Source organism: Miniopterus natalensis, chromosome 20 (assembly GCF_054644295.1).
Source record: "Miniopterus natalensis isolate mMinNat1 chromosome 20, mMinNat1.hap1, whole genome shotgun sequence".
NCBI lineage: Eukaryota > Metazoa > Chordata > Mammalia > Chiroptera > Miniopteridae > Miniopterus > Miniopterus natalensis.
This window is the reverse complement of record NC_142100.1, coordinates 19438452-19463145: the sequence shown is the minus strand read 5'-3', so window position 1 is coordinate 19463145 and position 24694 is coordinate 19438452. Positions and strand designations below refer to the sequence as shown.

Here is a 24694-nt window from a genome sequence, read left to right as displayed (position 1 = left end):
CACACCAGCCAAATTGTACTGAGAAGAAGGTGTGGGGAGCAGGAGGGTGTGATCCAAGGCTCTGTACATGCCTCATCCTCTCTCTCGGTCTCCCACCTCCCAGTTTCCAGCAGGAAGAAGGCAGTAGAGGCCAAGTGTAGCCTGGCCTGTGAGTACCTGAGTGAGGAGGATTACATGGACCTGCTGTGGACCACCCTCTCCGAATTCCCAGGTGCGGGATGTGTGGGAAGTGGGGCTGGGGCAAGGAAGCCTGAGGATGTGGCAGCTGTTCAGTGTCACATTCCTGGTGCCACCTGGAGGCAAATCCCATTTCCAGGGGAACCGGGGATTATTTTTTCAACTCTGAGGTACAAATTGTTGAGAACTGGGAAGGGGCTGAGATTTTACTCTACTTGAAGGCTAGCAAGTTAGGCTGTCCAGTTTCATGCCTGCTGGCAGACGACATGAGACTCCTGGGTCAGAGACAAAAGACTCACGAGCATAGCAAATAGCACGAGTAGTGTATTAGTGTCAGCTCCCCTTGCCCCAAGTCCCATGGGGTTGATGACAAAGGGGCCAGGTAGATACTACAGTGCAATGGATTTGCAACACAGCTGCAGAGTCTCAAGCTTCCGGAACCTAAATCTTTTATACTAGGCTGCCGGAAACCTGCCAGCCTTTGTCCCAGGGAGAGACACTGTTTTTATTATACTGGACAGTAAACAAACATGCCCTTTGCCTTCGAAGAAGACAGTATCTCTATCTCCCAAGGCTGTTTCTATACCAACAACCTTGAAATGATAGGGTAGCTAGTACCTCCACTCACAAGATGTAGAGAAACATGAGAGACCAACGGAGAATTGTCCCCCGACACCAGTCACACTGGAAAGGATCAGTGGGATGTCAAAAATCCAGACCTGCACATAAAGCAACGGTGATTTATCTTTTCACTTTAGAAGGAATAATGATTATGATAGTGATAAAAAATATCTAGTATTTATTGAGTGCTTGCTGTATAGCAGGCACTGTGCTCAATGTTTTACCGACAAGTTCTCATTTAACCTTGTGAAGTTGTATAATTACTCCCATTTTGCAACTGGAGAAACTGAGGCTTGGAGAGGTGTAGCAGAAACTGTTCCTGCAACTTGCTGCTGCCAGTGTCCGCGTTTCTGTAACTAAGGGTTGTTTCAGGAGGAAGGGAAAACCTACAAGCAAGCAAAGTGGTCAGAAGTACCAGGGAATTAACACCTGGGAAGAGCCTTTAACCAATACCTGAAAGCTCGTCTGGGGCAGGACCTGCTCCCACGCTCACTCGCGTGGTTGCTGGCAGGATTCAGTTCCTCCAGGGTCATTAGATCCAGGGCCGCAAGTTCCTCACTGGCTGTTGGCCAGACGCCACCTCCAGTTCTTTGCCAGGTGGCCAACAAGGCAAGCACATGAGAAGAGCCAGGGAGAGAGAGAATGCAAAAATAAAAATCATAATAACCCCAAACAGTCCCAGCCTTTTATAACCTCATCTCAGAGGTTAAACCCCCATCTCTTTGGCTGTATTCTAGTCCTGAGAAGTGAGTCACTAGGTCCGGCCCACTCTCAAGGAGATTGTACAGGGTGTGGCTACCGGAGGGTGGGGGTCAGTGGGAGCCATGTCAGACGCCGCGTGCCCTGGCGCCCTGCTCCCCTCCAGGTGTCCTCGTGACTCTATGGATCATCGACCGCCTGGGCCGCAAGAAGACCATGGCTCTGTGCTTTGTCGTCTTCTCCTTGTGCAGCCTCTTGCTGTTCATCTGTGTCGGCAGGTGGGTGAAACCAGCTCGCTCTGGCCAGCAGGCTCATTTCTCAGGCCACGGGCAGTGGCTCTTCGGGCCTGCAGCTGGAGATTGCACCCCTCGGAGGTCATCTGAAGGATTCCCTCCAGCCCGTCACTAGGACTGAGGCTCTTGGCTGCCTTAAAACTAACCAAAGGATCAAGCTCAAAGTTGGGGCCTCTGATGGGGGGGCGGTGTGAGGGCGCTTTGATCCAGGTTCTGCTCCAATACGTCATATTTAGACTTTGGATATCATTTCCCAGTGAGATCATGTGAATAGCTGTTCAATTTGTGTTTGGGTTAAAGTGTTCATTTGTTCCATGGAAATATTTTAAATCAGCCCTGTTTTATAATCCCTTTTGGGCTCAAAATATGGAAGTGGCCCGTGTCTCTCTTGACCTGTGAGAGGCCCCAGAGAAAACCTGATGAAGGATCTGGGGAAGGTCTGAAGATATAGCTTAGACCACGAAATGCTGATATCCTGAGATATTTATGGGCACAATGGAACAGGATTATCCTAAAAATACTGAATAGAAGTTTACTTTACTTGGCTCAGTTGGTTCCTGGCTCAGACCCTGCCCCACTGGGTCCTATCTAGACTTTTGATGATTTATATCACTTCTGCTCAGTCTTGCCCCCAACCCGGGCGCCGTAGATGTCTCCATCTCTCAGCCTGGTGCTTTGGGGAATGATACACTTTTAAAAAGCAGGCCTTTAGAGAGGGAACCAGGATGTGAGTGCCTACATGCCTGCATCCATGCGTGTTGGGTAGAGGTGGGCTTTGCCAGTTTCTGGGGTGTAAATTCTGCCTGAGCAGATAGGACTTTGCTGAAACAAGCTGATGGAAAAAATTCCTGCTAATCTTTTTTCCTCTCCCTAGAACTATGCTCACTCTGTTACTCTTTATTGCAAGAGCGTTTATTTCTGGAGGCTTCCAAGCAGCCTATGTTTACACGCCTGAGGTAAGAGGGGGTATCTGGGAGTAGTTGGTTTGGCTCAGTGATTAGAGCATTGGTCCTCAGACTGAAGGGCCCTGGGTTCGATACTGGTCAAGGGCATGTACCTCGGTTGTAGGCTCGATACCCGGCCCCATTGGGGCACATGCCGGAGGCAGCCAATCGATGTGTCTCTCTCACATCGATGTTTCTCTCTCTCTGTCTCACCCCTCCCTTCCACTCTCTGAAAATCAATGAAAAAATATCCTCAGGTGAGGATTAACCAAAAAAAAAAGAATGAATATATGGATACAATCACAGAAACCCTAGAATATACATGGATATGTGGCAATGGTCTCTGAGTATTGGGATTGTGTATGAGTTTTATTTTTCCTCTTTAGGCTTTTCATTCCTTTTAAGCTTTCTACACTGAGCCTTGTGTTCGTTAGAGGCATGCTACCTCCTGCAACAAATAACTCCCCCAAACAGAATGTGTTGACACAACAGAAGTTTCTCACTTATGAAACAGTCCAATATAGGTGTTCCAGGTTGATGGACAGCTTTCCTCCCCACAGTGATTCAAGGACCCAGGCTCCTTCCATCTTGTTACTCCCTTATCCAGTGATTGTGAACCAAGGGTGATTTTTGCCTCCCAGGGAACATTTGGCAATCTTGGTATATTTTGGGTTGTCACTACTGGGATGGCAGGTGCAGAAGTGTGACCATATTGAGTGGGTAGAGGCCAGGGATGCTGCTAAACATCCTACAGCACACAGGACAGCCCCCTACCCCACCTCCATAGAGCCAAAGTTGAAACACCCTGCCCTAGGGCCTCAGAGTCCTCCTTCCAGCCAGCAGACAGGGAAAGGGAGTGGAAAAACATGCTTATTTTTTAATCACTGTGTCCTGGAAGATGCATAGTTCCCACTCAATTTGCCTAGAGGAGACTAAGCACGTGGCCCCTTCTGGGTATGAGCTGAGAAACCGTGTAAACATTTTAGTCTCTCTCTTTATGAAATGCCTTGAAAGTCCATGACCAGTGCTTCAAGGTCAACTAGTGGAAAGTGGCAGGTAGGACAGTACCTGGAACCTGGACGGAGTTCCTGGCAGAATCTTTGGTGACCACCAGGGCAGGAGGAACCTCTTCCTGGGTTCCCACCCACAGCTCATCCTCTCCCCTTCTTTCTCAATTCAACTTCCTATCCCCTTTGGGGTAAGAATCTTCACCCCAGGATCCCTCCCCTTAGTGGGATCACCAACACCTGAGGGATTCACCCTAACTTCAGGCCTGCCCATGAGGGTCAGTCCCATCATCATGGGGGTCGGTCCTATCATCCCTTTGCTGGAGCAGAAGGAGGGACCTGCATTTTTTCAAGGCTGCATCTGGTGACTGTGTTTCAGGTCTACCCCACAGCAACGCGTGCCCTGGGCCTGGGCACCTGCAGTGGCATGGCAAGGGTGGGTGCTCTCATCACTCCGTTCATTGCTCAGGTAGGTGTCACCCCAAATACAGAGGGGATGGGTCTGACAAAAGCCAGTGCGTGGAAGGCACTTACTATATGCTGAGCCTTCGGGAGAGCCCTCTATGTGCATTAATTTTATCCTAACAATCCATTATGAGAAAAGAAATGCTGCTTGCAGATGAGGAAACTTAAGCTCAGAAGGGTAAAGGGACTTGCCCAAGGTCACACAGCTGGGAAGTAAAAAAGCTGGGGATCAAACCCAGGCCATTCCCATGCAGAAGACCCCTAGGGTATCCTATGATTTGGCCAAAAATAATTTGTATGAAAACAAGTCAGCCAACATGATTTTGCAGGAAACAAATGCCCCTGTCCCCGCTTTCTGAGTAGGATCATTCGGTACAGCTGTAGAATTTTGCAGCTCTCTGTGTGTCTTGAAGCATTCTGACCCATTTTTAGGGATCTTATTTTGAAACCTTTTTACTTTTTAAATATCTAATTGATTTCCCCCCTCTTTTTATCACTTTTAAAAATTGAGAGAAAAGTTCCATCACACAAAAATGAACCATTTTAAACTGAACAGTTCAGTGGCATTGAGCACATTCGCAGTGTTGTGAACCGCCACCCCTAGCTAGTTCCCAAACATCTTCATCACCCCAAATAAAACTCTGTACCGGTTGAGCTGTCACTTCCCATGTCCCCTTCCCTGCAGCCCCTGGCAACCACCGGGCTGCATTCCGCCTGTGTGGATTCACCTATCCTGGGTGTTTCGTGCACGTAGAATTCCTCCACGTGCTTTAGCCGAGCAGCGCTGCTCTGGGCTGCTGTGATGGCCATTGTATGTCACTGCTAACTAATACTGGTTGAGAGCTTGCCATGCGCCTGCGTGGTGCCAAGTACTGCTACGGTATCCTCTCATTAGGAGGCGGACACTGCCCTTAGGCCCATTTGCCAAGTGAGGATATGAGGTGCAGCCCTGCTGGGTGATTTTCCTGGTGCCATCAAGCTAGGAAGTCAGCAGAGGTACTGCTCAGGGAGAGAGTGTCGTTATAAGGAACACAGACTCTTGGGCCTGATGGGGTCTGGGTTCAAATCCCAACCTCATCCTTAGTGTCTGTATGAACTTGGTTTTGGTACTTAAGCCTCTTTGAGTCTCAGTGTTTCCCTCTGTAAAATGGGGACAAAGAACCTACCTCATGGAGCTGTCATGAAGGATAAACGGGACAATCACACAGTGTTTACAAGAGGGCCTGGCGTGATCGGTGTCATCTGAATGGTCGCCGGTCCATTCCGAATAGAGGCTCTCACTGACATGCATCTTCCTCCCCAGGTGATGTTGGAGTCCTCCGTGTACCTGTCGCTGGCGGTTTACAGTGGCTGCTGTGTCCTGGCTGCATTGGCCTCCTGCTTTTTGCCCATCGAGACCAAAGGCCGCGGACTGCAGGAATCCAGCCACCGGGAGTGGGGCCAGGAGATGGTGGGACGAGGGGCCCACGGCACAGGCGTCATCAGGTCGAACTCTGGCTCTCAGGAGTAGTGACCTGGGGGGGCCGAGCTGGTCTTCAGGGCTGTGGAGCGCGGAAAGCCGGGGGAGCCTGTCTGGGGCACCGACCATCACTGCCGACACTAAGAACTCATCCAAAAGTACACCCTGGACCCCAGTTGCTCATATTCACTGAGACCCACCCGCAGATGGGGAGGCATTTGCCCCGGGGGGTTTCTGTATGCGTGGGGGGAGGTTTGTTAATAACCTGTGGATCTGCATGGGAAAACTGCCACCCTGGGAGTGCCTGGGGACACCATCCAGAGTTAGCCAGCCACACCTTTGGTGAAAACAACCAAAAGATCTCCATAGATACAGTCCAGGCCCAGGCCCCGTGAGACCTGCCACCCACCAACGGGACCTGTCCAGTAGGTTTCTCCTGCACCCCAGGCCCCCAGCTTTCTTCTTCAAAATTGCAGGTGACTCAGGTAGGGCCTGAGCAGCATTTTCTTGGGTTTGAGAAACGCTCCCTCGGAAGGGGCCTCTCGGTTTGCCTCCCCAGGCAGGGCCTGACTCGTGGAGACTCTGGCAGATGGACATGCATTTGAACTTGAGCCACGTGCCCCACCTGGCCCCTATGGAGTTGCCATCCCTGGTTCCAAGGGATCCAAATGTGTTCATGGGGACAGCTGGGCTTGCAACAGATGATAACCCCAGAAAGCTGTTACCCCAGGCATTGGGGACTGAGGCCAAAGCCAAAACGGGGTCTCCTGGTTCAGAAGCAGTGGCGGTCACGTGGGGCTCCTTCCCTGGCCCTCTCCTCCAGCAGGTGGATTTGGTGACTCTCGGAGAAAGAAAACGGTTAACTCAGGTCTCAGCGCTTTGGATTTTGAGCTTGGGCGGACAGAGAAAACAAAAATGATGCTACACCCGCCACCACTCCCGGGAGGTCAGGGGACCAGGAACCCTTCCCTCTGGTTTCTCCGTCTCCCTTGCTAGCAAGGGTTGGCTCAGTCTTTACACAGAGGCAGCTCTTGGGGTTCCAGCAGTGGACCCCACAGCAGGGATGCCCGAGGAGGGAGGAGGGGGGACCCAGATACGTGAAATGTGTACATTGTCAAAGGAAGAGAGAGGAGGCTGGCTTGGGGGCCAGCCTTGGAAGGAAGGGCCGAGGTGTCTGGCATCACCCACCTCCTGGGTTTGGTTTATGGGAGCCTGTTCCCCATCGGGAAGGCAGGGAGCCTAGAGGAGGAAGGAAGCTGCTGGATCCACCAAGGCCAGGGAAGCTCGACGCTCTGCCTGGAGGGACCTGCTTGAAGTCAACATAGCGAGGAAGCCAAATGTGTACGTTCATCTCTTTATTAAAACATGTTGGTGATGGACATCGCAAGGGGCGAAGTTTGTCCGTTTGTCATAATGTCCCAGTGACAGTTGGGCCTAATAATGCCTTGCCACATTTGTCCATCTAGGGTCATTTCAACGCTTGAATATGCTTTAATATGATCATTCCCATCGGGGGAATGTTGTACAGTTGGCTGCCAACACTGTGGTTTTGAGTCTGTCCAAGGCGATGCGTTCTTCTTATGGTATTGAGGTCACCGTGGGCAACTTCTTCAGGCTCAAGTCCTAGGTCGACTGCAAACAACCCCATGTCCCTGAAATAGGGGCTGCAGCCCCCTCGGCCCAGGCTGTCCGTCAGAGAGGAGGCGGCTTGGCAGATCTGCTCCCTGGCAATGCGGGTGTACCCTTGAACCCCCAGTGGTTCTAGCTCTAATTACTTCTGGCCTGCTGAACCCTCCTGGGTAACACAGAACCTTCGCTTGCCTTCCAGCTGGCCAGACACTGCCGGATGAGCATGTCCACTCCCTCTACCCTCAAATAACCTGGAGGAACCGGGGACTGAGGTCGGGGGGAGTGGTTGGTGGGCAGAAATGTTTTCCAGGGGCTGGGGTAAAGAGGCCTGCAATTGAGAACTTTCCTTCTTGAGAAAATGAAAGTGAAAAGTTCGTTGCCTTCTGAATCGCCTGCCCTTTATTTTAAAAAATCAATATTACTGAATGACACAAGAGCTGCCACAGAAGTTGCCCAAGCCTTTTGCTGAGGACGTTTGTATCTAATTTTGAACTTTCCAAAAGCGTCTGTTTCCATTAATGGAAATGTCATCTATTTCTCTGCGTATTAGGAAAGATTTCAGAAAATGGCAAAAGATGTTCAGTGTAGCAGGGGTTATATAGTTTCTTGCCCTTACTTCAGATCCTCTCAGGAACACCTAAGTGACCCTGGCAGTGTTGGCAATGAGATGAAAGACTATCTCAGGGGTGGACTTTGAAATGAATATGGACAGTCATTATTTTTAATAATATTAAGCAACAGAGAGGCTTGAAGGATGAGATCAAGAGTCTCCCTTCGTTACTACTAATAGACATCAAAGGCCTGGATACCTTGAGCTGCAGTAAAACTAGTCAATGGCAGCTTAAACCATTAAAATATTAATGGCTCATTTAACAACAGGCCCAGAGTCAGGCAGTTCTAGGAACGGTTCAGCAGCTCAACAATGTCATCAAAGACCTAACTTCTTTTTGCCTTTCTTCCCTGCCATCTTCTGCATGTTGGCCGTTTGAAACCTCATGGTCACAAGATGGCTGCTGAAGTGCCAGGCATCGTATTTATTTTCAAAGGAGGTAGAATGGGGAAGGAACAATCACAAAAGGTTTTCCTTTAAAAGGGCCTGTTGTTTTTGGTTAAAATGGAAACCCGTCAGCCGATTTACCATTGCTTTGCCTTGGTCAGACCTGGGTCCCGTGCCCATCCCAGCATGAATTCTTCCCTGGGGCTGGGGAAGGAAGGACCTACTTCCCACAGGATCGAGGGATACCCACAGCCTCTTGGAACAAAATTGGGGTTTGATTCCGGCCTAGTGCACGTGCCTCTGTTGGAGCACACAAGGGAGGCAACCAATTGACGTGTGTCTCTCACATCGATGTTTCTCTCTCTCTCTCTCCCCTCTTCCATTCTCTCTGAAAAGCAATGCAAAAAATATCCTCAGGTGAGGATTTAAAAAGAAAAAAATGAATAAGACATGGTCTTCATGGATTTAGGGTGCAATGGGGGATACAGGCATAAAGAGGTCGTTGTGATACAGTGTGATCTGGGCGCTGATGGAAGGGTGCGGAGTGTTGTGGGAGGGACACAGATGCCAACCCTGAAGCTCTGGCAGGTCCTGAGGCCCCTTCTGCTCCTCAAAGACTCAGTGGTTTCAGCCAGACTTGAGCCTCTGGTGGTGCTTTACTGTATCTGGATTCTTTGACATTTGAACATACATCGCATACAATCATTCTCAGTTAATCAAGCATGTTTGATTATGAACCGCTTTAAACACCCCCTCCCCCACCATGCCAGAGAATGTTTTCTAAATTCGCCAGTAAGAGCAATTCCACTCACAAGAGCATCGAAAAGAACAAAACACTTAGGAATAAACCTAACGAAAGGAGTGCAAGATTTTTATAAAGTACAAAACATTGCTGAAAGAAATGGAAGGCCTAAATAAATGGAGAGACGTTCCAGGGTAGTGGACTGGTAGACTTAAAACTGCTAAGATGCCGATCAATACTCCCCAAATTGATCTATAAATTCGACACAATCCCTGTCAAAATCCCAGCTAGCTTCTCATGCAGAAATTGGCAAGCTGATTGTAAAATTCATATGGAAACGCAAAGGACCTAGAAACATCTGGAAGCCTGTTTGCTATCTCAGAGGCAAACATCTCGGATAGATGTTAGGTCTGCCCCCAAACAACGAGTATGCTTAGTGGGTTTATGCTCTATGAAGGGGTTCCTTGTGGGTCGATCCTTGCAGTGGCCCCTTCTCAAGCGTTACATGGTGCCCCTGGGGCCGTTCAGTGGGCCGTCAATGCCATTTGGGATCCTGGATGTGGAACGGGCATCACATGTTGCTAGTTTCATGCCTCATCTCTTCTGCCTCCTCCACGCTCCAGTTCTACGTATAACTTCCTATGAAATCTGTTAAGCATTCCCTCAAGTTCATTCTCTGAGCAAAAGGTTTCCATAGCCAGCTAGGTTTAGGAAGACTGGATTAAACAACATCAGATACATGTCTTTGCTGCAGGCCTTTTCAGAGCCTTTAACATGTTAGTGTGACTTGTCATCAAGTTACTTAACCTCAACTACCTCAATTTTCTGCTTGCCTCTTGATTTTCTGAGCTTCCCGTTCTTCTGAGGGCTCATGGAGTAAGTTTTAGGGATGTCAGGCCCAGAGGGAGTGGACAGACCTCAGTGATCAAAGACCTCAGATGGGGCCGGACTCACCTCCAGGAATGACCTTGTGGTTCCCTCTCACCTCCTGCTGCTTGTGGACAGGAGCCAGGGGCGGGGTGGGGGGTAAGCGATGACTTAGAGAGAAGCACATTGATTAGCTGGCCCAGGAAAGCGGGAAGTCCTTGTAGGGGAGGCGGTGGTCACTGGCATCTTCAGAGGTGGGATGGTGGCATCCTGAGCAGCTTTCTCTCTTCCAGGACCTCGCCAAAAAGCTTGGCTGCCTCCAGGGCACAGCCCCAGTGGATGGTAAGCCCATAGCCTCCATGGCCATAGTTGTGGATGACCTGGGAGAGGAAGAGAGAAGGTGGCCTGGTCTGCCCTGGAGGATTCAGGAGCTCTCTGAAGAGTCCTGGGCAAAGCCAGATGACTCTGGAACTCTTCTCGGCACCCTGTTGGGAGGGTAGAGCCCCCAGGGACAGCAGTAAGGAGACTGGGGAGCTGAGGTTGACACCCTAGACTCCTCTTCTACTTAGGAGATGAACCTGCCTTAAGCACTCAGCACAGGAAATGTAGAATCATCTAGAACTTGAGGTCAGAGATGCTCCCCCACACACGTCAAATTGTTTGAAGTTCTCTAAGTCACCTTCCTCATTACCATCCTCCGCCGGGCTGCTGAACTTCCCGTGTTGGTAGGCGACTCTTCTACCCACCCCGAGGAAAGGAAACCAGGGGCACTGTGTGAGTGGACTCTGGGTAACGTGCTAATTCATCCTGGGGACAGAGACAAGGCCCTGGGGCCTTAAAGCTAAAACTAAGGTAAGAAAGGAAGGGTAACCTAGATAGGAAGGATTGCTTTCCTAATGGGAGCCCACCCCCACCCCCTCAGGTCAGTGCCTTCAGCCCAGGACATCTCCCACCATTTCAGTAAGCCCAGTTCCTACCCCACGAGAGAGGACATGAGAGGGGACCCCAGAGAGTCAATGGAGCAGCTGCAAATGGACACTGGGAAATGGGGCTGGAGTCACATTCGGACCACATCCCAGGCCTGTCCCTCACTAGGGGTCTGATTTAGGTGAATGGCCCACCTCTTGGAGCCCCAGGTGGCTCATCTGAAGCATGGGGAGAACAGTCCTGACCCCAAAGAGCTGTAGGGGAGGCCCCACAGGCCGTTCGTGTCACGGGCACAAAGTAGATGTTCAATAAGTGCCCATCCTTCTGCTTGACCACAGCCTCTAGCCAACCAAGGCGCTGCCCTCTATGTGACCTTGAGCAGGCCCGTTACCATCACCGAGCCTCCGTCTCCCCGTGTAGAGAGGAGGGGGTAGTGGCCACCACAGCCAAGAGCCCTCTTAGGAGTGGGGATGGCATTGCTCCCCTCGCCAGGGAGCGCACCTCTGCGTTTGAAGATCCAAAGCAAAGCTGTTCCCTCTCCAGCCGAATCCGGGGGCGGACTGGCCGGAAGCCAGTCAATGCAGCAACGACTGTGGCGTCCTGGAAAGCAAAGCGCCAGTGACCCATCTCTGCATTATCCTTTCTGCTGCCGTTTTCAGGGGACAGAGAGCTCACTTTGTGAGACTCACTATCGTTACCACCACCTAAATGAACACCATCGCTGTTTCACCCATCACCCCTGCCATCGTCACCACCTTCGTCAGCCACCAACATCATTACTGTCACCAGTCACCATCTGTTCTACCAACGTCCCATCGTTATCACCATGAACACCACCAGTCACCACCACGATACTATTAACAGTCGCCACCTTACCACCATCCTTACCACCACCCTCAGCGTTTCCCTCGCTGTCGGTGCCAACCACGGCCTCCCCCGCGCCCCACACCCTCGCCACCATCAGCACTGTCATCGCCACTTGCAGGCAAGTGTGAAAATGTAGCTCTCTGCTCCTTGGGAACACAGACTTAGGTGTTTTGAGGGTGTCACCTCAAGAGAGAGCAACTCTTAGTCATGGCCATTCAGGCCTCATCAGCCCATAGCAGGACGGCCCTGGACATCACCAGATTCTGGTGTATTCCACAGACCCTTGCTGGAATTAGGTCGCCCAGTCATCCAGTGGCGGAATCTTCTCTCCTCGAGCGTCCTCATGAGCAAGCCGCCAGGGTCCTGGCCTAGGGAGCGGCTCCCTGCCCCGCCTTACCTTGAGCGTGGGCTCCAGTCCGCAGCAGCCTTCCCAAATGCTGTTGTGGTCTTCACTGTTGTTCACCTCACTCCAGTTCCCCAGCTGGAAGATGCCCCCAAGAGTCACCGCCTGGATCCTACATAAAATCAGGAGGGTCAAGAATGAAGGGAAACAAAGCCTTTGAGATGAATGGGGGTCATCACCATGCTAACCCTCACCACCGTCTCTACCTAAATCACTACTTCCGTCAACGCGTCATCCCCGCTCACAGTGCCATCAGCACCACTGCGATTGCCATTGTCACCACCACCTCCGCCATCGCCATTCTTGTCACCTCTTCCAGTGTACAGCATGGGGACTATAGCTAATAATACTGTGTTATATACTTGAAAATTGCTGAGAGTAGATCTTAAATGTTTTCACCATATCCCCCAAAAATGTAATTATGTGAGGTCATGGATGTGTTAACTAACCATATTGTGGTAATCATTTCACAAGATATACATATATCAAATCACTTTATGCATCTTAAATGAGCACGTTATGTGTCAATCATATCTCAGTGAAGCTGGAAAAAATATTGTTATAGCCATCAACAACATCATCTGCACCACTTCCTTCCAATCACCATCCACTCCAATCACCATTTCCACCACCATCAACCCCAGTCACCATTTCAACGGCCACCATTAGTGGTGATATTGTCATCTCCTCCACACCACCACCATCGCCATTGAGACAGTCAGCACAGTCACAAAATTAACACTGCCCTTGAGACTGTCATCTCTGCCACTCTATTAACATTATCATCGACACTGTCATCTCCATCAGCACCGCCTACCTCCCCCACTCCGGGTCACCGCCGTCATCAACATTGATCTCATCAATGCAATACTATCATTACCACACTATTTCACTATCAACAATGTTGTCATCCCATCAACACCACCACCACATTCACGAATACTATCACCTCTGTCATTAATACGGCCATCCACTCCAATCGCCATTCCCACCACCATTCCTATTATTGCCATTCACACCACTTCTAGAGCCACTGTCATCACGTCTCTGTCTCCAGCATCACCTTTGTCTCTTGCATCACTGCCATCCAAATGCATGCTCAAGGTAGAGTCCAATTAAGCCTGAGTCCTGCCTTCCCAGGCATTTAATGGCTCAACCACACTTAAAGAAAGAGAAAAGCCGAAGGGACCAAGCAAGGGGCCTGGGGTGGGAAGCAGGAGCCTGACAAGGGCATAAAGATGCCCTGTCCTCTGCCTCGGGTGTCAGATTTTTACCCTGGGATGATGTACGGGGACTTGTAGATGCCTCTCTCTGGGTCATGGGTGATGATGAAGTGCTTCAGCCAAGGAGCATCCACCTGGTGACAGAGGACAGAGAGGTCTCATCAGGGGAGATGGACCAGCGGGCCCCCCGCCCTGCTCCCCTCCAAAACCAGATGATCTGAGAAGAGTGGCCAGTTCCTTAGCCAGGATCCCCTGCCATAAGTCCGCACCTGACTCTCACAGGAAGAGCACCCCGACTGAGAGCCAACCTGCTCCCTGAAGCGTCGCGCATTTTCACCCACATGGCCACAGAAAAGCCCAGCACACGTGCAAACACACACACACTGGCCCACCTCAGGAACACACACGCCCATCCCCACACACCTGCACACCTGTGAATGCACCCATGCCCATTCACGAATAGGGAGGCATGCCCCACGCCCACGCACACGCACACAGTGAGAGGCGCGTGGGCCAGTGCTTATACGGGGCTGTTCAACCAGGTTGCCTGGGTTCTAATCCCAGTTCCACCACTTACTCCTGCGTGAACTTGTGCATGTTACTCAAGTCCTCCGGGCCTCAATTTCCCCATCTCAAAGGGCTGTGGTAAGGATTCAATGACGGACACAATAAAGTGCCTTTTTATTATAATACAGACATGTTTGTACATGTATACAGCTCCCACATATGTACAGACATATACACACACGCTTTGCTATTAAGAAGAAACCTCAGCCTGGCCCACGTGGCTCAGTGGTTGAGTGTTGACCCATGAACCAGGAGATCGCAGTTCGATTCCTGGTCAGGGCACAAGCCCTGGTTGTGGGTTCGATCCCCAGCAGGGGGAGTGCAGGAGGCAGCCGATCAATGACTCTCATCATTGATGTTTCTGTCTCTCTCTCCCTCTTCCTTCCTCTCTCTGAAATAAAAAGAGAACTTTGGGTGGCTTGTGTTGGTCTTTCTTGCGCCTCCAAGGTGCGGTGCCTCTAAGAGGTGTCCCCGACACATCCTCTATCTCTGGAGATGCAATAAGCAGGCAGCTACAATCTTCCTAGCAACAAAAGGCAGAGGTCTCTTCCCTCCTCACCTCCACACTCACCTTGATGATCTGCCCCCGGCCGGGCTGCAGCAGGGGGTCGGGTTGCAGCGCCCCGGCCCACACGCCAGTGCAGTTGATAATCACGTCGGCGCCTCCTCTCGCCACCTGGAGGCAGCCAACAGGGCAGGTGGGGTGGAAGGGGGTGAGGACCCTGGTATCCCCTGCCTCCTCCCCTTCCCTCCTTCCACCTCAGAGCTCTCAGCTCCCTGGGGCACAGCAGGGCAGAGGCTCAATGAGGAATTCATGGGCCTGGCTCCAATGTCTGCTCTGCCATTTACCTGCCGTGTGGCCTCAGAAATGCCCCGTCACCTCCTCAAGGCTCATCTGCCTCAGCTATAAAATGGGGCTGGTAATGCATGTTCATAGGCTACTGTGAGGACCCAGTGTGGCTCTGGGTGTAAAAGTGCTCAGAAAGGGATACTGCGGAAAAGGGGGGAACTTTCTGGAACCTTCCAGAAGAAGTCAGAAAGCAAGCAGAGATAGTTTTCTTCCTCCTTCTGATTGCTTTTTATTTCATTCTCTGGCCTTCCACTCTACCAAGTCATCTGCAGAAGGCATGTGTGAACCCCTAGTTCTGGGCATGGATGAGATACTCGATAGGTCCCAGATATAGCCTGATGGGCACCCAGACTGCCAGCCCAGCCCCCGGGCCTCCCCTCACAGGTCAGTCCTGGGACACACACACATGTCACAAGGCACCGTTCTTGCTCATGAGCCAGTGTTTGCTACGCTGGGCTGTCATCTCCTTGGGAATAAGGGCTGTGTCTGAGTCAGCTGTATTTCCCAGGTGCCCATCAGGGCTGGACCCAAATGCCAGCAGCCGCGTGTACTGAGCGCCTTCCGTGTGCCAAGCACTATCCTAGCTGCTGGGATTGAGTGAAGTCATAGAGCAAAGCTCCTGGTGCATGGTCAGTGCCGGATGGTGGTAGCTGCTACTATCATTATTATTGGCAGTGGGGTTACTCTGGGGGTAAGTCAGCTGGGAACCGTGACTTTGCAGAAACATCAACCCAGATGTGGGTAGGAGGCAATCCAAGTGTCTGGAACCTGGGGGTGGGGTGCAGCTGATACCAGGAAGAGGCAGCCAGCTCTCTGGCCCTACAACTCACTGAAGCTTAAATATAGATCAGCCACCATTGTCCCACTGTCCCTTTACTTCTGCCACCAATATCAAGGCAAAATGCCGGAGTCATTCTGGGGTTGACAAAAGTTCAGTCTCAGATGGGCCTCAAGGGGACCTTGGAAGGCTGAGAAAGGGACCCTCAACTCAGCAACAGGAAGCAAAGGCCTTCCCTCCTCCGCCTCCCCCATCCAGCCCTGAAGCTCACCTCCTCAAAAGACTCCACCTTCTGATGGAAGAACTTCACTCCCCTCTCAGTTAACCTGGGGCGGTCAGACACATGGAAAAGCGTGTTACTCACTTCTCTATCCTACCTCTCCAAGGGACAGCGTGGGGGACATTTCCCACAGGATGCTCCTTGAGAAAACAGCTATATAGGCAACTTATGTTTTATAGGTGATGTAAGTAGATCTGGAAAAGGGAGTCCACTTAAGGGAATCCACTTAAAGCTATTACACAAATATTATGGCTCTTAGTGAGGTCGATAATAAATATCACATGTCAAGAGCTGCCCAGGTGGTTCTGTTGCCCACCCAGGCATGGGGACCGTTGTCTTAGTGCACAGGACCAAGGATAGCTCCCACCACGCCTAAGGGTTAGCACCTGGGGCTGGTCGGTACACAGACGAAACCCACTAACAACCATCTACCACCACCCTGGTCCCTGGGAGCTGCTTTCCTGAAACTGAAGTGGAAAATCTCACCTTTCCGTCAGCCACTGCAGATACCTCCTCCCCTCCAGAGTCAGGCTTGTGTTGAACCAGCCATAGCTAGAGTCACAGGAGGCAAGGGTGGGAATAAAGGGTCAGGGTCAATGCTATCTTTGAAGGCTCTCAAATGGAGACGGGAGCAGTGTCAGGTGTTGGGGGGGGGCAAGGGTCGAGGCAGGACCTCTGGGTGAAGTTCAAGGGGGAAGTGGTTTTGAGCTCAGTGCAACGGAAATTTTTCTGTCCTACAAAGTCATCCCTGACATAGGGAGATGCAACTGGAGGCTGGATGGACATTGGTAGAGGGGATTCAAGCATGGGGTGGGATGAGGAGAGGGCCGGAGAGACACTGGGCTGTAGGGAAAAGTATAGAGGGGTTTGGAGTCACGCCGACTGGGTTGGAATCCCATCTCTAAAGCTCAGTTTCCTCTTCTACCAAAGAAGAGGGTGCTATGGAGCTTCTGGCCTTGGGATCTGTGATTCCACCCCCTCCCCCACTTCCTTAGCCCAAGGCCCAGTGTGGGTGGGGGTCTTCTCCGAAGGAACTGAACAGAGCGCCAGGAGACCAAGGTACGTAGGGCCCTACGTGTAGGATGGGACAGGACTTCATCTTCAGCTGCCTTCTGGACAGGCCTGTCTGAGTTGTTGGGCCTCTGTCCCTTTGTCCTTGACAGTAACCTTACCTGTAACCGGGGAACATGTCCAGCTCCCTGGGCGTAAGCTTCCGAAATCCCAGAACTATGTCCTTCCAGGAAGGGTCCTGCAGAAGAAGGAGAGAAGGGGACACAGGGATGGGCGAAAGTCAATAGTAACTATAATAAAAATTTATATAATGTTTACTGTGTAGAAGGCTGTGTTCCAAGCATTTTACGTACGTCACTCCATTTAACCTTCACAACGACCCATTGAGGTAGATACTATTCTTATCCCCACTGAAGAGATGGGCCCACTGAGGCTTTGAGAGGTAAAGTAACCTGTCTAAGGTCCCACAGCTAATAAATGGTGGAGCTGAGATCTGAACCCACACAGTTTGGCTTCAGAGTCCAAATTCTTAACCATTATGCTATATTAAAGGTAAGAGGAAGACTTGGGGTGAGTGATAGAGTAAGGATTAGAAATATGGGAGAAATAAAGGGCGACAGTGAGAGTCACCAAGGGCTGAGAGTGGGAGGCAGCAGACCATAGGGTCAGACAACTTAGATGGAGATTTCAACCTCACCACTGACTGCCTTAAATTCTCTGAGGCTCAGTTCTCTGGTCTGTGTCATGGAGTTAATAGTCACTCTTGGTCCCACAGAAGGTAACATAACATGGGTAATGCTCTTAGCACAGTGCTAAATATTGACTAAACCTCGGAGAGCCGGCTTGGGGTTGTGGGCACCCAGCCAGTCACCCTCTCCAAGCAACCTGAGAGCATCCACTAGAGGATGTGACTAAGTTTTACCCTTACCAATCAAAGGCTAGTCCCCCCTGTTCCTCAGAAGATTCTTTGGTCTCTGACAATTTAATCACAAAATTGGAAGCAAAAATAATTTTAAAAGAAAAAATAGGATTTAAGGTAAACTTGTTTTGGACACAGGTGTCTGTCTCCTTGGAGTCTCAAAGTACTGCCCAGACTCGAGGCCCCAGCCCTGGTCTGTGATCAAGGCTCTGCCCCACGGTCAAGGACTCCTCACTCACCGGAACAGCTTCACGAAAGAGGTTGTAGCCCGAGATCGGGGCCAGGCCCATGTTGGCAGCATTGGGAGAGTGGATGTGGCTCAGGAGATAGTTGAAGGTCTGCTGGTTCCAGTGCCTGGAAGGGTCCCCCAGAGTCTCATCACGTAATACCCTGAGCTGGATAAGACAGCTCTGAAGGTCAGCTTGCACAGGGCTGTGATCAGGCTGGTGGGGATGCATCCAAATCCAGAAATCTACCACGTTCCATTCCTGCAGCACCCCAAATGCCTACAGGTCTTCCCCCTCCCCAAACTTTCCAATATTTCCCCAATAATAGAATAGAGAAGAGGGAAACAAAGGATGCTCCTACCTCTGGCTTGGGATCATGTAGTTGCCAAGTTTAAATGAAGGCTTTGAACTGCTTTGGGGACTGTGAGCCACATGGTTCATACTCTCTCTGGGCACCACCCCCCCGTTACATGCTACACACACACACACACACACACACACACACAATGTAAACACCTGCTTGCATTCCCAAATGTTTAAGTACTTCCCCTTCTCCCTGGGAACACAGCTCAACTACATTTTCCAGACTCCCTTGCAGCTAGGTGTGGCCATGTGACTGCATTGTAGCCAGTGGATCCTAAAGACCGTGCACACGTGGTCCTCATGCTGTGCTCCCTGTGCAGGCGCCGCTGTGAGAATGGCAACCTTGGAAGCCACAGAGGAGGATGGCAGAGCCATGAGTTAGAGGGGCGCCGGATCCCTGAATTGCCACCTGCTGATCAGGAGCATTGGCTTTGGAATGTGTGGGAAGTAAGAATAAAACTTCCCTTTGAGCCAGTATGCACCCGAGGCTGCCTCTATTGAAGCAGCTAAGGGTTTCAAAACTACCATAATGACACTTGCGACTTCTTTGCTAAACCTGAGCATCGATCGACCCGCTTAGAAGTACCCCTGATTCTCCGGCTTACGCGGCATCCACAGCCACCTGGCTTAGGGGAGGAATGGAGACAAAGCCTCCATCTGCCTGGCACACATCACTTCTGTCACTGCTAAGATCAAGCGTAGCAACCGTCTAGCGCACGGGAGGGGCTTAATATTGATTGTTTTCTTCGCATCATGCCAGGCCATCGCATCCACAAAGGGCCTGTAATTGGTGACAGGGACCCTGAGAGGGGGCATCCCCTCTGCAGACTCAGCTCCTCTGGCCACCTGACCACCCTCTGGGACCCTCACTCACGCCTCCTGTGGGTCGCTGGGGTCGGAGAGGTAGGGCTGCCAGAGGCCAGCAGCCACGTCGGTGTTGGTGAGCGGGGTGAAGCGGTCTGCGTAGACCTTCAAGTCCAGCGACGGCAGGACTGAGTGGTAGCGCTCGTGGATGCAGAGGGCGGTGGACAGACCAATGACGCCCGCTCCAATCACTACCACGCGCATTGTGCCAGCCTGCAGGAAGGAAGGGTAGAGGCGTGCCACCATCATCTCCATCACTGTCGCCACCATCGCCACCATCCACTGAAGGCTTAGAAAGTGCCGGCTACTGCGAAACCCTTTTAATAGTCGATCCTCTCTGTGACCCTCACAAATGGAAAAACGGAGGCATGGAGAGGCAAAGCCACTTGCCCAAGGTCACACAGCTTGTGAACTACTTTCCCAGAAAAGCCTCCCCAAATACACTGTATCCATCTGAGAACATAGAAAGGGCCTAGCAGAGTACCTGGCCAGCTCTAGGCTGGGGAGTCTAATGGTCAGGACAATGGGCTCTGGCTTCAAACCTCCAATCTCAGCTCTGCCGCCTACTGGCCATTGATTGACCTTGGGCAAGGTGCTTTATACGCCTCAATTTCTTCTTCTGGAAAATGGGGAGATGAACTCATGCCTCAGAGAGTAGATGGAAGATTTATTGAGATGGCAAATGGAAAACGTTTAACTTAGTGTCTAGTACAAAAGAAGCTTACTGACATTCACAGAGTACCTACTGTGTGCCAGCCTCAGCACTAAGTGCTTCCCATGCATCATTTCATTTAAGTCTCCCAACATTCTTATGAGGTAGGGACCAGTGTTATTGGCTCCACTTTACAGATGAGGAAACTGAGGCTCAGAGAGGTAAAGTCATTTACCCCAGGTCACAGAGTCAAGAAGTGGTGCTGCTGGGATTGAATTTCAATTGAAGTAAACTCACATGCCCTTTTTGCACACCTACTGTGTGCCAGGCTGGCAGCTAGTGGATGCAGCTCTAAGAACATTAGATGCATCAGCTGCAAAAGCTGGTCTCAGAACTCAGGTCCTCCAGTGCACCCCCTCAGAAACTGCCTTGGGGTGCTGGGCTGCCTGGGTCCTCAGAAGTTTAGAAGGCCTAGCAGCTTTTGACCTTGAATCTGTTTGGGCCCGCACAGCAGGGGTATATTCTACCGGCTCCTGCTGAGACAGAACAAGGGGACATTTGTGCCCAAAAGGGCCAAATTCAACTTTCCCTCCTCTTTACTCACGACTCTCCTCCCACAGACCTTGGCTCCCAGCCTGTGGCCCTGAACGGCAGGACATTCTCAGTATGGCCTAGTTTTGTAAAGGGGGAAATGGCTCCAGCCCACAGAAACTGGACTCTGCTGGGGTTTCACCGGCCAAGTTGGAGATAAAACCCCAAAACAAAAATGTGTCGTTGCTCTCAGTGATTCTTCGTCCAGCTCTGACCCCGGGTGTGGTTGGGGGAATGTGGGGCCAGACCCTCTCAGGGACCCTCAGCCTTCTCCCCAAATCTCTTCTCTCTAAAATAGAAGTAACCTGATCTCACAGGGGCATCCAGCAAGGCCACAGTTCCTGGTACACTGCCTGGCACAGAGTAGGCCCTCAATACATGGCAGCCTCCTTCTGTCCCCCAGCACCTTGGAAATAACAAAGAAAAGGACACTGGATGCGGAGGAGGAGAGGGGAAAAAGGGAGAGTCAAGCCTGGCTTCTCGTCTAGCTCGCTGTGTGACCTTGGCTAAGTTACTTCCCCTCTCTGGGCCTTCTGTCTCTGCATAACTGCCATAGAGTTGACCAGTTTTGTACATTAACAATAAGAAGGCAGGGATAGAGGGCTTTTCTGTACTTTCCAAATTCCTCATGATGAGTCCAGGAGATGGCACGGCATGGGGGGACGCCAATAACAGCTCAGGCTGTGGGGCACACACATCCAGGTTCACAGCTGGCTCTGGCGCATACCACCTGTGTGACCCTGGGCAAGTCACTTAACTTCGTTGAGCAAGGGTGACCAACCTCCCCGATTTCCCAAGACTGAGGGTGTCCCCGGGATGTGGACTCCGAGTGCTAAAGACAGGAGAGTCCCGTGGCAAACCAGAATGAGTTGCTCATTGTAACTGAGCCTCGGCTTCCTCTTCTTTAAACTTTTAAGGGTTAACAAAGCTCCCTGACTATTGTCTCCCCACCAGAATATCAGCTCTGGGAGAGCTGGGACTTTTGTCTACTGCTCTCTTTCCAGGGCCTAGAATCAAAATTTGATAGTGATTATAGCAACTTTGTGTGTGTGTGTCTAACTATAATGTCTATGTAAGGGTGGAGCAGGAAGGGGATCATTCTGGTCATCTGCGGCTTGCCAGACACACGTAGATACAGTATAGACACCCTCTTCCTTAATACTCTCAACTGTTCTAGAAGGTTCTACAGAGGTGGGACTGAGGTTCAGGGGCAGGAAACCACTCTCCCACAGTCACACAGCAGTGTGGGCCAGGGTTCAGATCTGATCTCTGCACCGTGCGGTAAAGCCACTCAGGACGCTGGCAATAAGTCAGCGCAGACACCTTCTGCCTGCCTTTCGGCCCTGTGTTTCTTTGCTTCTAATCTCCCTTGTCCCTAGAAAGTAACTCAAGGCAGCTCCTGCCTTTGATGGCAGCAAAGAATAAGAAAGATGGTTCTGAAAAAATCACAAGTCACGGGTTAGGTATCTGAATGAACATTATTAGCTCTTCCAAGTTGCTCCATATGGCTACTGCTTATGAAGCTGATATTTTCAGAGTTTGTCTTTATAATGGAACAGATTTTATAAATACTTGACAACCAGGCTACCCAGCTCCCTGCCCACAAAATAATAATGACCATGTATTGAGTACCTGCTGTGTGCCCAGTTCTGTGCTAAGCAGTTTACATTAATCACCTCTTTTTTAAATGGTTTTTGAAAAAAATATTTTTATTGCTTTTTTAGAGAGAGAGGAAGGGAGAGGGAGAAAGAGAAACACCTATGTGAAAGCAGCATATCGACTGGCCTCCCGCACGCCCCCTACAGGGGATCAAGCCCATAGCCCGGGCAGGTGTACTGACCAGAAATCGAACCTGCAACCTCTGGGTGCATGAGACTGTGCTCACCCACTGAGCCATCACCTCTTCTAATACTCAGATTGACCCTGTAAGAGGCGAGTTATGATCCTGCTTTTCATATTAGAAAACTGAGGCTTGGAAAAGCGAAGGTGCTTACCTATGATCCCTGCCCAACTCCACGGCTGTCACCTGCCTCAGGCTCTAACGTGGAGCCTTCTCCGTTGACACCGGGAGGACATGAGTTTTGCTGTACCCGGCCCCCCCAAAAAATCCCCACTCACCCGGTGTGCCCAACTTCTGGAGAAAAGAGGCAGCTGCTGTGGGTGCAGAGTCCTGCTTTCAGAGGGGAGGCTCCCGATTCGGAGGCGTCCTGTCCTCAGCCCTCTGCCTGCCAGCAGGACTGGAGCTCAGGGTCAAAGTCTGGAGTTATAGACGGGGCACTGCTCGGCGCTGTGCTGCTGACAGGCCGGGCTGGGAGACCTCCCCTCCCCTCACTCCCAGTCCCTGAAAAGCTGCCTGACTTTTCTGGCTGATCCCAAGCCCCTGGGTACAGGCCTCGGTGGAAGGGAGGGGGCAGGCGGGGGTTCTTGGAGGGCTGATGGGCACAAGCAGGTCTGTCTCCCGGGCCAGCTGGAGAGAATCCTCCTTCTTTTCTCTTTCTGCTGCTACCCTGAGGGAGGGGAGGGTCGTTCCCTGGCCTGCAGGGTGGGGGTGGTCATCCTGGCAGCCCCTGAGTGGAGACCAGAGGTCCAGGACCAGGGCTCCCAGGGCCAGCCGGCCAGCCCAGTGCCATTCTGGGACACTAGGTGGATATGGCCAAGAAGAGACTCAAAGTGATGCCTGTTCGGGCCATGAGGATGAGTGGCTCTTTGCTCCGTATCCCAGAGATGCTAGCAGCAGGACCCCAGACCCCTCCTCTGCAGGGCTAGACCTGGAACTGTGATTATTAAAGCCCAAAGATCATCAGGCACATCACTGTCTGGGGGGGGAAACTGAGGCCCAGAGAGAAGAACCAAGATACCTCGGTGAGGCAGCCTTTGGGTCAGCTTTGACGGTCCAGCCTCCAGTCCCCATGCCCCCACCTCCAGCATCATCAAATAATAAGGTAAAGATGAAATAAGAAAATGTATGCAACATGCTTAGTGCATAGTGTTTTTAATTCATTCAGAAAGGATGGGCTGAGCTCTGCCTTTACTCTATACACTTCCATTTTGTTTGATTTTTTTAAACAATAGTATTTATCACTTGTATATCACACAACCTTACGAAAATTCCTCGTGCCTCTAGTTCAAGGTGGAAACGCTTAAATGTTAACAAAGTTTAATCGGGTATCTTCATGCCCCACCGCCAACTCCCATCCTAGCAATGATTTATGTTTTGTGAATTTCAATGTGCCAATTTTAAGTACTCAAATTATCTCATTTAATCTCACAAAAGCCCTGTAAACTAGATGCTGTTATTACCATCCCTCCTTCAATCCAAAAACTTGCTCCCGGTATCCATAAAAGCTAAACATATGTCTCGTCTAAAACCCAGCAACTCTAGCCTTACGTTGGTCCCCAAGAGAGATGAAAACAGTCAAGCAAGAGGCTTGTACAAGGACATTCACAGCCCTAAACTAGGAACAACAAAATCTCTATCAGCTGGAGAATGCATAAACTGATTGTGGTTTTCTCAGGCCATTCACACTGTGGAATATTATACAGCAATGAAAAAGACAAATACTGCTGCATGCAACAGCTTGGATGAATCTCACAGTCAGCATGTGGAGCAGAGGAAGCCAGACAGGAAAGAATCCATACCACATGATTCCACATATGTGAAATTCAAGAAAAGACAAATCAATCTGGTGGTGATCAAGGATATGGGAAGAGTGACTACCTCTGGGGGAGGCTCTGACCAGGCAGGAGGAAGAGGAAAGCTTCTAGGATGCTGGAAACATGCACCTTAATCTGAGTGGTGCTTATAAGTGTGTGTATTTGTGAAAATTCATCGAGGTGTACATTTAAGATTAAGATTAGAGTACTTAATACAATCAGAAAGAAAGAGGAAGGGAGAGGGAGAGAGAAAGAAGAAAGGACTTGCTCATAGTAACACTGCCTACAAAGCAGAAGCTCATATTCGAAGCCAGGTTAGAGTTGGCAGGTTTAGCAAATAAAAATACAAGGCGCCCTGTATTTTATCTGGTGACCCTCACCCAGGCAATCTGCACCCAGAGCTGGAGCACGAGGCCATCACCCTGGAGCCTAGAGAAGGGTCTCAGGGACCATGCAGGGACCTCCCACACAGCAGGGCTGGACGTGGGCTATGGTTCCAGAGAGTCCTCTACTGTATGTAAAAGTTATATTCAGTATCATTGTTTAATTTCAGAAAATGGGGGGGGGGGACACCTATTGTTTTCAGGATATGAACTTCAGAAAATAAAGTTCCACAGA

At 50.7% G+C, this 24694-nt stretch overlaps 2 protein-coding genes across 2 annotated transcripts in view; one reads left to right on the top strand and one right to left on the bottom strand.

Annotated features, from left to right (window-relative positions):
* SVOP (SV2 related protein) overlaps nt 1-5716 on the top strand; it is a 35414-nt gene extending 29698 nt beyond the window's left edge. Inside the window, exons 12-16 of the mRNA XM_087828815.1 lie at nt 104-211; nt 1664-1775; nt 2665-2746; nt 4121-4210; nt 5510-5716. Of these exons, the coding sequence (XP_087684941.1) occupies nt 104-211; nt 1664-1775; nt 2665-2746; nt 4121-4210; nt 5510-5716 (599 nt within the window). The remainder of the gene's footprint in view (nt 1-103; nt 212-1663; nt 1776-2664; nt 2747-4120; nt 4211-5509) is intronic.
* Nucleotides 5717-10148: 4432 nt separating this feature from the next.
* On the bottom strand, nt 10149-22464 carry DAO (D-amino acid oxidase). Its single transcript, XM_016208712.2, has 11 exons — nt 22417-22464; nt 19190-19392; nt 17965-18079; nt 16968-17044; nt 16282-16347; nt 15787-15841; nt 14459-14563; nt 13372-13454; nt 12092-12209; nt 11329-11427; nt 10149-10280 (listed from the first exon to the last, which is right to left on the bottom strand). Exons 2-11 carry the CDS (start codon nt 19381-19383, stop codon nt 10149-10151), a joined length of 1044 nt encoding a protein of 347 aa, XP_016064198.2. The 5' UTR covers nt 19384-19392; nt 22417-22464.
* Between the last annotated feature and the right edge of the window lie 2230 nt (nt 22465-24694).